A 13,935-nucleotide genomic window follows, 5' to 3' on the forward strand; every position below is an offset into this window, starting at 1 on the left:
CCTTTGGGAAGCTTCCTTCCAAAGCTTTCTCTGCTTGGGGGATGTGAGTTTCCAACTCATTTTCAGATCCCAGACAGAGCTGAGATACTGTACAAGGTAACCTTTAATTTGAGCCCCTCTTTCCCCTCAAAACAACCCCCACATTCTTTCCTAATGTAAAGATTTCCAATAACAGCACAAAACTAGCAGTTAATAATAGGTCCCAACATGTAAATTACAGTGGTCTCCAAAAATAAAGCTTCATGGGGGAAAAATTTGCAAGTTACCACTGTGAGGTAGATGCAGTAAAGAACAGTTTCCTCACACCATGGAAATCTGGATGTCTTTGCACAACTGGCAGACAAATATTCTGAACACAGTCCTTAGAAATGATTTTTTTGGTGTAAACCAAATTATGACTTTTCCCTACCTCGCCTCTCTGTCTCCTTCTCCTCAACGAACCTTACAATTAAACACCCAAAGCTTGTTCCTAAGTCTTTCTTTACATTTCTAGAGAGCAATTAAAAAAAAAAAAAGGCAAAGCTGTAATCCGTTACCTTCTTAGCACTTTGTCTAAGGTGATGACTGGGACCATGTGTTATTTGTGAAGTTTTCTTTCTTGCCAACCAGCCCATAAATGCTTACATCCTTGAGATCCTTAGAATAAGAGTGCTTGTTAAGGATTTCAAAAGAAGTGCTCCCAAGAGGCCCTCTTAATTCATACATTCTGAATAGCTTCCTCCCCCACTAAGATTCTCTACTCTTTTTATTAATACTACCAAGGAACACTGGGCAGGTTTGTCCAAAGAAATCCATTTAGAAATTCCATGGAATAGAAAGTTCACTTGTCTCTTTAATTCAGGTCTTAAGGAAGGTTGAGTTGTCACCCTCACCATGGGGGGGATCAGTGATCCGGCCTTGGAGGGCTTTGTAATTTTTATAGACCTCTTGCCTTCATCTTTATTTCAGAATTAACCGCCTTCTTATCTTAAGTCATTTAGTTCATGGACTGCTTACTCTTGGTGAAATATCTTTGTTGAGGACTCTGAAGGTTTTCACTTCAGAGAACAGGACAGCTGAATACCACATTGTGCATGGAGGTCAAAGGTCGGCACTGGAGCGAAAACCCAGCTAATGCATTGTGAAAGACCTTCATTTTTATGGGTGAGTTTTCCATGCATGTGAAAGTAAGCACATCTCTCACCTATTACAAAGCTTTGAACAAAAAAAGAACGAAAAGAAAAAGGAATCTTAATTCTTAACCAATAAGTGGATGAAGTAAAGATCTTATTCCAGAGAAACAAACCATTCACAGGTGTTCAGGCAAGGTAAAAAGCCACTCATGACATGCCCCAGGCATGACATCCTGCCCACTTACAGATGAAGAATGAATGCAGGAAAGAATAACAGGGAACTGAAAGGATTTAAACTTCTCAAACCTTCACCTGCAAATGCCAGCTTTACCAAACATTTTTGAAAGGCAGATGTTCTACTCAGTTTTTACAGAATCAGGTATTGAAGTGTCTATAGTGCTTTGCAAATATTAATACCTGACCATTTTCGTAACCGGTTATTGCTTTCAACACCCCATGAGATTGGATTGCCGTATTTCTGTATCAAATCCTTACTGATGCACTTTCCATTCAGACAAAATTCCATTCTCTCTAAACTGTCTTATACCCATTATGTGCCTCTCAACTGCCAGTGAACTTCATTCTTCTTCAAAGGGGGGAAACTAAGGCTGGAAGATTTGCCCTCAGTCGTGGAACAAATCAGTGAAAAAGCCAGCATTAGATGTTTAGGTGCTTTATCTCTTCAGTGCTAAAAATGCGCTCCAACCTGGGCTGGATATCAAACATATACTTAGCAGGACATCAATCCTTTTCCTGGCTTCTCTGACATGTTATTTTACATATGCTTTCCTCAAGATGCCTCCTGCCACATCACCTCCCCTAGGTTGGAAGGCAGAACAGTTTTTGTTATCTAAACATACATATCTTAGAGAAAAATAACAATTTTGAGAACACAGGAAATGACTGGCTAGGAAATTACTTTTGGTATTAACATGCTTTTCTTGGGCAACTATGAGTGAAATTCCTGTTCTGAGGCTTTATGATCAGTCTAGGACTTTTGGCATAATCCTTAAAGAAGTCAAAAGAAGGAAGATTGAAATTTAAAGAAGAGAAAGTTAATCAAAATCAAACTGGTTTTGTTTCTAGAGGAGATGCCTTCAGGCAATAGACAGAAATAAAAACATCCTGCTCTTTCTTCCATCCTGTTCTGACACAGGGTAGATCCAGACCACTTTTCAATTTAGTAAAGGGGTCCTCACAACTTCACCCCACCCTCCAGCCCTCCTCCAATCTCAGAAAGGCAGGCGGGCCAAAAATTCCTGCCTGCCTTTCTGAGATTTGGAGGTGACAGCCCCTCTAGGCATCAACCAAGTGGTAGGTGTGAGTAAATATAAATTTCATCAATTATTACTCTAAAGAGTTGAAAATGAATAAATACAAGCTATGACTTGGTCACTAAAAATATGTCCTCTGTCTCACTTAGGGAGAGCTTATTTAGATCTCATACAGATTTGGAGAAAGAAAGACACAGAAAAGACCTAATTTGGTGGCTTGCAAGCCCTTTTTTAAGAAGAGCAATCGTTTTTACTAACATTTTAACCAGAAGTCCTCAATGTATGAAACAGGTAAACAGAGGGCTGCTCTGTTTGAAAGGGAGGCAGAGGCACCAAGTCCACCTGCCCCTCTTCCTCCACTCCCCACCCTGACTCGGTCAACTCTCATACCACGAACAGTTTATCTCAGTCATTTCTCCCCTAACACTGATGCACCAAGTCATCTAGGCAGATGGGTGTTTTTCTGCTTTGGGAGACTTCCGGGGAAGGGCTTTTCATACCTTCCTTAGGCACTCATTACATGTAAAATCCTTGCAGCAGTAGGTCTTATAAAAAATTACACAGAAAGTTGCCAGTGAACCTCAGTGTCATTCAAAGTACTAAGACCAATAGAGTTTTTCCTGATACACTTCTGCTTTTCCAACTTGAGTCTTCACACCCATACCTACAGTGCATTATCAAGTCCAGTGTCAGTTTCTTTAAGATGGAGCAAAATTTTAACAACATAAAGCAATCTGAAAGCGAAATCCTCTAGAGGTTTATAATCTCCTCTAACCTTTCAAGTCCTACATATAACTCAGCAATATGCCTTTTCTTTTCTTTTCATTTTGGAGACAGAATTGCTCTGTTGCTCAGCTGGAGTGCATCTCGATGTCATAGGCTCAAGTGATCCTCCAACCTCAGCCTCCTGAGTAGCTGGGACCACAGGTATGTGTCACCATGCCTGGCTAATTTTGCTTTTTCTTTTCTGCAGAGACTGGGTCTTGCCATGTTGTCCAGGCTAGCAATTTCCCTTTTGAAACATCCAATATAGTCTTTATGGAAACAACTTTCTTTTTATGTTCGTATTTCATCAATTTATGTAATAATTAAATTATCCAAGTTCGACTGACATAAACAGGTTTGGGAGCAAATGCAATTCTAGGAAAGCATTCAACTTGATTGGTGGAGCAGAAGGATGCAGGCACACTTGAGAGTAGCCTACGGGCAATCTGTGCTCCGTGTGCAGAAGGCACACAGTCAGAGGGAACAGTGAGCAAGTTGGTGCAAAGGCTGTGCTCTATCTGATGCCCAGAACCATTTTGGAAAGACAAAAGTGAAATTCACAAGGCTGAAGACATCATCACAGCTCCCCTTCTGACTTTTGCTGCTTTTCAATATATTTCTCTTTGCTTCACTTCTGAATATTTTGCTAAATGGGGATGAGGAAGTGAGGCTAATAACTGTTATTGCTGATTCATTGGGCTGAAATCACATGGCCAGCATTATTTAACTTTATGACATTATTTCACTGGTAGAATTATTCTCGGTTAGAAAGAGTCTTTTTCTTTTTTTGAAATGGAGTCTCATTCTGTTGCCCAGGCTGGAGTGCAGCGGCATGATTTCAGCTCACTGCAACCTCCGCCTCCCAGGTTCAAGCAATTCTCCTGCGTCAGCCTCCCGAGTAGCTGGGATTGTAGGCACCTGCCACCACACCTGGCTAATTTTTGTATTTTTAATAGAGACAAGGTTTCACCATGTTGGCCAGGCTGGTCTCGAACTCCTGACCTCAAGTGATCTGCCTGCCTCGGCCTCCCAAAGTGCTAGGATTACAGGCGTGAGCCACCACACTGGGCCAGAGAGAGTCTTAATTCAACTTTATAAAAGGGACGTGGGGTAGCTAAGAGCCCTACCCGAGCAGACTACTATGTCAAAACCAGACACCAAACCCAGGAGTCCCAGCTTCTTTAGGGGGCTCCTGTAGGCTCCACTGTCTCCCTGGCAAAGCAAATTTTTTTCCAGGGTCTTGTGGACTCTCTGGGGATCAAAGCTGCTTTTACAATGAATAGCTCTGTGCAAATTCCCAGAATTAGTTTCTCAGATAGCAGGAATGCTCCTAAACGAGGTTGCGCATGAGTAAGCAATGATTTCCTCCCTCCTGCAAGAGGCTCACGGCTAGTTTCTCAGACAGAGGACGTGACTGGCCACTTTTGCCCCCTGAGGTTCTGAGGCCAGGGGTAGAGCTTGGTGGAGGCTGGTAGGTTCCCTGCTGAGGTAACTGAAGTGCAGCAGCCCAGATTCCATCTCCCTTTCTAAACACTCCACACATGCGAATGCTGGAGGAGCACAGCTTTGCCAGGGATTTCCATGTGAAAACCCCAAAAAAGAAACAACTTGAAATATCATGGCAAACATGAGATGCACCTATAAAAGATGAAAGCAATTGCTATAAACCACGTGAAAAAGCTGGTGTTATTACATATACCTTCTCCTTCACACTGAATTCATAAGAGTGAGAGGAGGACCCTTTTAATGGGACAAGGAAAACTAATAAATTAACATACTGCTCATATACTGCAAACGTAATAATTCCAAAACACATTATGAGCACTGAGAAGAGTAGTCTTTATGAAGTTTTCTCAGAGAGCTGCCTTTCCAGGGAAGGCAATCAACAATCTTCCCCAGGATCAGCTCAACACTAGCCTAGAAGGCATCTGCAAAGTTGTTAGGCATGAATCCCATATATTGGGGACCCACTCCGGTGGGGTTGCCATAAGGAGCTCTGGGTTCTGGAAGAAGGATCCCAGGATAAGCATTCAGTAACAGCTGGCATAGGAATCTGAGTTGGCAACCCAGGACCTGGAAACTACAAGGATGTTTACCTAGAACTTATGAAGAGAGAAGCTTAAATGGGGGAAAAACAGTACAAATTATGGGCACCAAATACATATATAATATAGGAAATGGGAAGAAATGGCAGAAACTTCCAGAACATGAATGTGTAGCATAATGTAAACGAGAGATTTCATTAGGGAACTTTTTCCAGACAAGAGTGAGGCATCCATTTCCAGGGATCTGATTATCCACTCAAGCACTGCCCTTCAACCACATATCAGAGGGAATAAATAGGAGCAGGGTCTAGGATGTGTACCCTGGAACACCCTCTGCTGTCTTCGCCACTGTGTCTAGGGGCAAAATTCCAGAAATCCATGGCACCCAAGAATAAATCCCAAGTATGTGTTCTCCTTCAGGGCTTTTGAGCCACAATTCCACCCCCTGGCAGAAATACTACTTCTGTTTTAAAGCTGTTAAAAACCTATTTTTAAAATCATACAGTTGGCAGATCACCAAAATCAAAACTTGATAGTCTAGTATAGTCTTATAGAAGAATTTAAAATAATCCATGAGAAAATGTTCCAAGCCTGAAAAAATAACACTTTCACACACACACCCGCACACAGGCAGGACCATGTGTGTGCGCACTGGGGCAACTGCTTGCACAGTCCCAAGAATGAGGGCCCAGGAAGATGGTGAAGATGACAGAGTGGGATGGGCCATATGTTCCAATTTCTTTATACATTACCTATTGATCCACTGCCCCATCAATTCTCTTCAAGATTTATCTCAGGCCCAGGGCTCTTCTTCTTCCTTCATACCTAAAAGTCTCCCTTCTTCCTGAATAATGTCTCCAAATTTCTTCTTTTTTATTTTTTTGAGACAGGGTCACACAGGCTGGAATGCACTGGCATGATTAGAGCTCACTGCAGCCTCGACCTCCTGGGCTCAAGCGACCCTCCCACCTCAGCCTCCCGAGTAGCTGGAACTACAGGCACGTGCCACCAGGCTCGGCTAATTTTTTGTATTTTTTTGTAGAGATGGAGGTTTCCCCATGTTTCCCAGGCTGGTCTTGAACTCCTAGGCTCAAGCGATCCACCTGCCTCAGCCTCCCAAAGTGCTGGGATTACAGGCATGAGACACTGGACCTAGTCATTCTCTCCAAATTTCAATGCAGTCTACATTTGAACTTCCATGAGTTTCCCACACTCACTGCCCTCCTAATGTGCTGCTCCTTGACCTGGGCATAAATCTTCCTTTACATTTCTGACTTGCTTACTTCCTATTTCCAGCTACTGTTATTCCCCAATAACTGTTAAATACCCAATTCTACTACAAGTTAATCATAGTGTGGATTGGAATAGGTTGTCTTTTGTTACGTTTTTAGTGATTAACAGAATTTCTTGGCACATAGTAGGCAATGAATAAATACTTCCTGGTAGATTTGCTTCCATTTTATGTACCTGTTATGTTTCAGGTGACATGATTTAACCTAATCGGAAGGGCTCTGTGTGTGACATGATACAACATAAATATGGTATGTCCAAAGCTGCACTGCTATATTAGCTCTTACAATGGTATCCTATCAGCTATTTTTTGTCATCATCAAAAGATCATTACTAAGTTCCAATATACAACACTTGGATAAAATCCCCTAGCCCCTAGAAACTTATAATTGGACAAAACTATCACCATATGGTGAGTAAATATGGGGAAAATATATATAGATATGTCTAAAAGCAAGGCAAGGCATGGTGGCTCACACCTGTAGTCCCAGCAGTTTGGGAGGCTGAGATGGGTGGATTGCTTGAGCCCAGGAGTTAGAGAACAGCCTGGACAACATGGCGAAACCCCGCCTCTACAAAAAAAATAAAATAAAAAATAATAAAAAAAATTAGCTGAGCGTGGTGGCATGCACCTGCAGTCCCAGCTGCTTGGAGGCTGAGGTGGGAGGATTGCTTGAGGCTGGGAGGCAGAGGTGGCAATGAGCGGTGATCGCGCCACTGAACTCTAACATGAGTGACAAAGCCAGACCCTCTCAAAATAAATAAATACAATAAAAGTAACTTCCCTGGAGGCTGCGGAGCCTCATTAGCAGCTCTTCTTTCTAGGAAATGACCATCCCAAAAGGGAACTTGATTTTCAAGCTTGTAGAAAGTACCCAGCTCTTTAGATTTACATTTAGTCTAGGGAGGAATGGCTGTATAGCCAGCCAGAGCTGGGTTTGAATTTCTGCTCCACTACTTACTGACTGACTTAGGACAGGCACTTTTCCTCCCTGAACATATGTGCGCATCAGAAAAATGGTCACGTCACCATTAGCCTTTCAGGGCAGCTGGCAGAGTAAATAAGGTAACAAAGAAAACACCTATAAAGCACCCAGCTTGGTACCCAGGAAATCAGAAGTGGATACACAACTTTCCCCTTCTCCCCTCTTTTGAATAACTCATCCATTATTCAAATGGCACCTACAACAATACACTAAGTAGGAAGACTGGTTCGTGAGAAAATTCATACTTGCTGTATATCCTTTGTAAGTCCATGGGTTATATCAAGCATTCCTTGATTATGCTCAATACTTAAGGACCAGTGGCCAGGCTGTTGTGTATGTGTGTACATACGCATGTGTGTGGGAGGGATATTTGATATTCTTTTTCAATATTTCTTACCCAATCATGAGTCAGAGCCTTTATGGGATAAAGGCTTCCTAAGATGTAAATGTCCAAGAATTGAGCATTTCTAGGAAATTCCTGAAGCATCCCAAGAAAGTTAGGCTGAGGATGAATTCTCACATCCTACACATGCTCCACAAGTGTAGAATTATTCGATTCTGCTTCGATGGAAAGGGCAAGGGCAAGGACAGCCTAAGGACAGTCTGTTATTCCATGAACTAAACATGAGCTGACACTGACACCCAGGTCCAGAGGAAACAAGTCAGTGGCACTATCAAAGACCTCCAGATAGGATTCCTCCAGACAGCAGTGAAAAATTCATTCAGTTGTTTGTCTCAGAGGATTCTGTCTCAGATATGAAGTCTGTGTGACTGATGAAGGCACAGTGATGGTGGGTCTAGGCAGGGAAGTTGGAAGATGACACAGAACCTCTCAATTGGGAAAAACTTCCCCCTTTTTCCTCAAGCTCTTGTCCCTCGGGAAAACTCTTAGTTTCTCTTCAAAGCCCTAAAGAAAATGCTACCTCCTCTAGGAAGCTCTCCAGGGCCACTCAAAGTATGGCCCCTGCTTGCTTGGCTTTCAGTTACTGCCCGTATGACCTGGTATCACAGTTACTTGCTGCCTTCTGCCTCCTCCACCAGACTACATCCTCCTGCATTATCCCCTCTCACATTTCTCATGGGTTGAAATAATATATTTAAAGTATTTGCTAACATTGATTGATCTGTTTTCATTGCAAGAAAACATAGCTCCTAAATGCAGGGACTATGGTCTGCCTTACTGCTCACTATTCTATCCCCAGTACCCAGAACTTTGCCTGGCATCTGGGAAGTGCTCACTAGAGTTTGTTGAATGAATGAATAAATGAATGAATGAATGAATAAATAAGTAGAGGTCAGTTTCTTAGGGTTCTGTTTGTTTCTCCAGCACCCAGCATAGTGGCTGGCACAAAGTTGTCAGGGAGGAAAGGTTAAATGAACAAAATTGCGTTTTAAAAAATCATCTTTTAAGTTTTAAAAAGTGGTCTATTTTTATGTAAATTGCTATCCAAACCAGGAATGTATAAATATGCCATCCTCATTAGCATAGAATTTGGACTGAATAGAAACCTGAAGATGGGCAACGAAGAATTTAAGCAAAAATTAGAGATATATTCTAAGCTGGGAACTGTTCCATGTATTATACTCACAGGCATCCTCATTGAAGTCCTAGTAAGACGGAAGAAAAAGATGCTAAAAAAACAATCTAAAGAATTTGGGAGAGACTCTTGCTTCTGGGAATGACTTCACGTGGTCATAATTTCACTTATCAAAGCCCACATGTTTAAAGCATTGTGCTCTTCATGTTTTCTCATTGTCATTTCATCCTAGTAAGGTAGATCAATCAGGAGCGATACCCATTTTTTAGAGAGGAAAACTGAGGCTAGAGGCTCTGCAATCTCTGTAAGGTCACAAAGCTAATTAGTAGTGGAGTGAGTTCTAAATCAGGTCAGCTGACTCCAAGTTTAGTAATCTTCCCACTCCCCACTGGTTGGGTGGCAATTATAATCTTCACTTCATTCCAACTACAGCCCCGGGCCAACTCCAAACCTTTGCTGAGGCCGCCAATTACTCTCAACTTCTGCATCTTCAGCATTTAGTATTCCTGGGACCTCAATTGGTATTGGTAGGAATAGTCTCCTTATAGCATAGTAGTTAGGGGTTGGCTTTAGAGTCAGACAGACCTAGGTATGAGGACAAATTCCACTACTGTGATCTTTAGTATGTTTACTTAACTTCCCTGTGCCTCAGTTTCTTCAACTGTGAAATGGGATGATAATAATATATACCTCACATGGTTATTGTGAAGATTAAATGGAAAAATGGTTACAAAGCACTTAGTACAGGTTGTGTTTTACAGCCTCATGTTAAAATGAGAAAAGGTGATTAGCTGAGATGTTAGACACGGACTGTCCCCCCTATTAAGATGCCTTCTGTTCATTAAGTCCCCCCCTCATTCCTCCCAAGCTCAGGGCAGGGGCTTTGCAGGAAGAGGTTAATCCAGCAAGTGTGGTTTGCCTGTGGTGTGCATGCCTAGCCCCATAAAACTCTCTAACGAGAGGCAGCTCGTTGGCTTGGCTGTCTCTAGGCATTCTGTCCTCTCACAGAGGCTGAGTTTGTGCCAAGCCGAAGCCCTCTGCCCCAGGGAGTCTCTGTGGGTTGAGTCAGGCAACTGTAGTGAACAAGTCTTGTTCCCACTGATCCCCAAGCTCTAGCTAAGGGTTCTTTCCAGGAGGGAGTCTAGGAGTGCTGAATGGGATAGATGCCTGGACTTCCTGCTTGGAAGACACTGAAGGACAGTGTTTGCTGAGACAGGAAGAGAGGGAGTCTCCAGGAGAGACCATAGTGTTTGAGATACACAAGAACAGTGCTTGTGGGCACAGTCTTCCACAATAGATGGAAGAATCCCAGGCATCCAGACAAGAAAGACATCTGCTCTGAAACAATGAAGAGGCCATGGACTAATCACGGCTCACTCATCAAAAGCTGGTCATGGAGATACCTGAGGGCCAATTAAGTCATTCACCCAGATACCCTCACATCTTCCCAGTGCTGCCTCCTTTGGAGTTTAAGGGAAACCTGATCCTGGAGGGTAAGCATCTCTTTGATCCCTGCTGGCCTCAGTGAAACATCATTTACAGGGAAAGTTTTGAGCCCTCCCTAGAGCAAAGGCTTGGGCTAAGCTCTCCCTCTGTGGATTGGAGCCAGGCTAGTTAAACTTTATATGTGAAGTGTGGCAATTTGAGGAATAACCTCCACTTTACAACATCCCCTGTCTCCTTGCCTACCAATAGCAATTGGCCTGAAAGTCTTGGGCTTGGATGGAAAGGAAACCACAGGCCTAACCCAGCTCCACCCTAGCAGGCTGGGTAGGTGTAACATGACCTGCCCCTCAACCTGGGCTATGGCAGACAGGTACCCGCCCTGGCACACCTGCCCAGAAGTCTGTTTCTGGTAAGGAGGTAGGTGAGTATTCAATAGCTATGGCCCCAGGATAGGGCACTAAGCTCTCTTTATAAGGGCAGGTTCCCCTGAGATGGAGTTGGGTAGAGGAAGGAGGCAGGGAGAATATCAATTCAAAAGAAAGAATGGGGTAACCTAGAAAAGGCTGTTGAGTGGGAAGGAAAGAATGATAGGCTCAGAGAAAGAGCATTGGGGTCACTTAGAGGACTTGCACACCCTCTAGGCATTGGGGAAGCAAAGAATTTAAGAGTAGAAGCAGTGCAAATATTGTTTGGGTGGCAATTATAATTTTCCTTGGGCACACCCTATGTGAATCTGAGGTAGGCTCTAGTTGGGGTGGCAGAGGTGGAGGAAAGAGAGGAGGTTATGAATAGTTCCTTCCCTTCGCCTTCTCCAGGACCCTGTGAGCTGTCCAGGACTCAGCCCAGGATGTCACCTGAAGTAAGAGGTCCCTACATGGGTCTATCTCTGCTCATAAACTGGTTCCTTTTGACACCACCATACCTACCAGTCATTTTGGCAAAGTGACCCCAAGGACCCAAGTCACATTCCAGGGGCTGCAGGGCTGCATTCTGTCATGCTATGGTAGGGGGAAAAAGTTTGGGGTCAGAGGGCCTCTGGCTTCCAAGGGGCTCCCGGTGCCCACGGTTTTGCAGGGCAGGAACGGTTAGGCAGAAGATGCCTCTCTTTTCAGGCCTTGCCCAATTCTTTGCTTTTACCCTAGACCTTTGTGTACACAATTGCAACTGAGCCCCTGGAGGGTACGTGGGGCTCCCTTCGAGGCAATATGAGGAAGCAGGCGGATGTTACAGGGTGCAGGTCTGGGTTGTGTGAGGTTTGAGGTGGGAGTGGCCACAGCACCAGGCATAGGGCCCAACCTCCAACTTTCCAGGTTTGCGGGAGGCTGAGGGGAAGGAGTGTGTATATGAAATGAGAATAGTGAGGTGGGAAGCCTCCCCTGCCCACCCCCCTGAAAAAGAACAGAAACTCCAGCCCCCTTTCTCAGGCCCGTGGAATTTCCTAATTCTCCCTTGGAAGTGCAGTTTCCAAGTCAGCTCAGAGAGTCCCAGGGCCAGCTGTGGTTACACTCACTTCCCCTTTATGAAGGAGCCTCTGTGCCTTGCCCTCACCTTACAAGACCAGTCCCTCACTGTGCGTCTCCCCAGATTGCCCAGCTCTCCGATCTTTCACCCCTTCCCAGGGTAGAGTACCAGGCTTCACTCTCTCTCGGAGGAATCCAGCCAGCAGTACGGTCACAAATTCAACGTCCTCTCCCTCCCGTTTCATCCTTCCGCCTCCTACCACCTCCTTTCACCCCAGGACGACCCCCGGATCTTCCGGAACTAGGGTGACCTTGGCAGGGCCGGCCTGGGGCTGCAAGCCCCTCCTCCTTCCACCCGCCTGGTCCCCAGGACCCCCGACCTTCACAGCCCGGGCCCCCATGCGCCACAGCCGCAACCATCGAAGTTCAATCAAGTTGCGCTATTGTCTCAGCTCCGTCCAGGTCTCCTGGGCGCCTAAGCTCCTTTCCTTTCCTTTCCCCTCCCTAGAGCCTTCCACACACCCACTCCCAGCCCCAAATGCCCATAAGCCAAACGTCCAGGAGCTCCGAGGCTCCGGCGGCGCAGGCACTCCTCTCTCTGGCAGAAAAGCGAGCGCGGCCAAGACCCTCCTTCCTGCGGACCCCACACCCACTGCCCCGAGGCTGCAGCTGCGGCGGAACTGGGGGGCTGTGGCTGGGAGGGGGGTGCCACAAACCCGACCCCAGCTCTGCGGTCTGGCGGTGAGGCCGGGGGTGTGGGGGCGCTTACCTGCGGGGGAAATTCACTGTCCTTCCGGATCTGGGCAGGGGCAGATGAAGCATCTTCCCCGGCTCAGGCGGCCATTCACCGGGTGGGCACCCAGTGCCCCCCAGGACCGCTCTCGCCCGACACCCGGGGACACCCGAAAATGTATGAGCTGTGGGCCACGCGGAGGGTCAGAAACCGAACCCTCGCCTGCCCTCCGCTCCCTTTTCTCCCCACCACCCGGGCTCGTACTTACAGCTCCAGCTGTACTTAAAGTGACAGAGCCCCATTTCCCCGCCGCTGACTTCTGTCCCGAGCCCCAGCGATGCAGGCTGCGAGCGGGCTCTTTAACGCCCAGAGCAGGTAGACAAAGAGCCACCGCAGCCTCCTCCGTTCCGGTGGCCTCGGAAGCCTGGAGGTGCCGACGGGGCTGGGGGCTCGACCTCCACCTGGGCTGCTCCGGAATTAACCCCTGGGATGCCAGCTACTGTCCCTTGGGCTCTCTTACTCGCGCTGCACTGGCAGGAGGGGGTGTGAGCAGCGAGCCACTTCTCTCTGGGGCACGGGTGGGTAAGGAGTTGGGGAGGCCTGGGCAGAACCTTCTCCATAGAGGGCTTTCTCCCAGCCTCCTCCTGGCTCCTTTCCAGGATTTTAGAAATTTCTAAAAATCGGAGCATGGGTCAGTGCATTGCCTAAAACAAGGTCCGTGAAGGGGTGTGGTGGGACACGAAGGTCCGATGGGGTACATATTGCCAGAGGTTGGCTCAGGACCCTTCTGCTCACAGCCGGGAGCCAAGTAGGATGGTGCGACCTTCTGATGTCCTAACAACCTCAGGGGGTGGGGCCCAACATCTCTCCAGCATTCAGGAGACCACAGATTAGGTGAGGTGTGCTTGCTGGGGGAAGACTGTGGGAGAGAAATAACAGCTCACACCACCCAACGATCTGTGCCTTTATCCAGGATCCATTTTCAGCTGACTGTTTAGGAAAAAAACAGTGGGATCCAGTAGCAGGGCCCTCCCATTGGGTTCCTCCTCCCCACTGAGGGTCCTCCTGGTAACTTCACTCTCTTGGTTCCACAGCAAGGAGCCCTGTCGGGTAATTAGCCTGCTGCCCTCACCCTTGCTTCCTCCAGTTCTCACTCTTGGCTCCTGGAAGGGGTTAAGTGTCTATGGTTGGGTCCCAATCCCAATGTGAACTGGGCAAACTCGGAAGCCTACATTTTAGAGATGGACAAATTATACCTGCAGTTTCTTTAAGCGACAAAAACAACA

General features: G+C 46.0%; 1 protein-coding gene across 2 annotated transcripts in view; it reads right to left on the reverse strand.

Annotated features, from left to right (window-relative positions):
• Positions 1 to 13,935, reverse strand: part of LOC105547114 (neuron navigator 1) — a 181,426-nt gene that overhangs the window by 67,885 nt on the left and 99,606 nt on the right. The window contains exon 1 of one of the 2 annotated variants that reach the window (XM_011990545.1): positions 12,686 to 12,927. The exons of the other annotated variant lie outside the window; for it this stretch is intronic. Within the exon in view, the coding sequence (XP_011845935.1) occupies positions 12,686 to 12,738 (53 nt within the window). The 5' untranslated portion in view covers positions 12,739 to 12,927. Of the gene's footprint in view, positions 1 to 12,685; positions 12,928 to 13,935 lie in introns of those variants that run through there. 2 annotated transcript variants of the gene reach the window in all.

This window comes from Mandrillus leucophaeus, unplaced genomic scaffold (genome assembly GCF_000951045.1).
Source record: "Mandrillus leucophaeus isolate KB7577 unplaced genomic scaffold, Mleu.le_1.0 Scaffold38, whole genome shotgun sequence".
Classification (NCBI taxonomy): Eukaryota; Metazoa; Chordata; class Mammalia; order Primates; family Cercopithecidae; genus Mandrillus; species Mandrillus leucophaeus.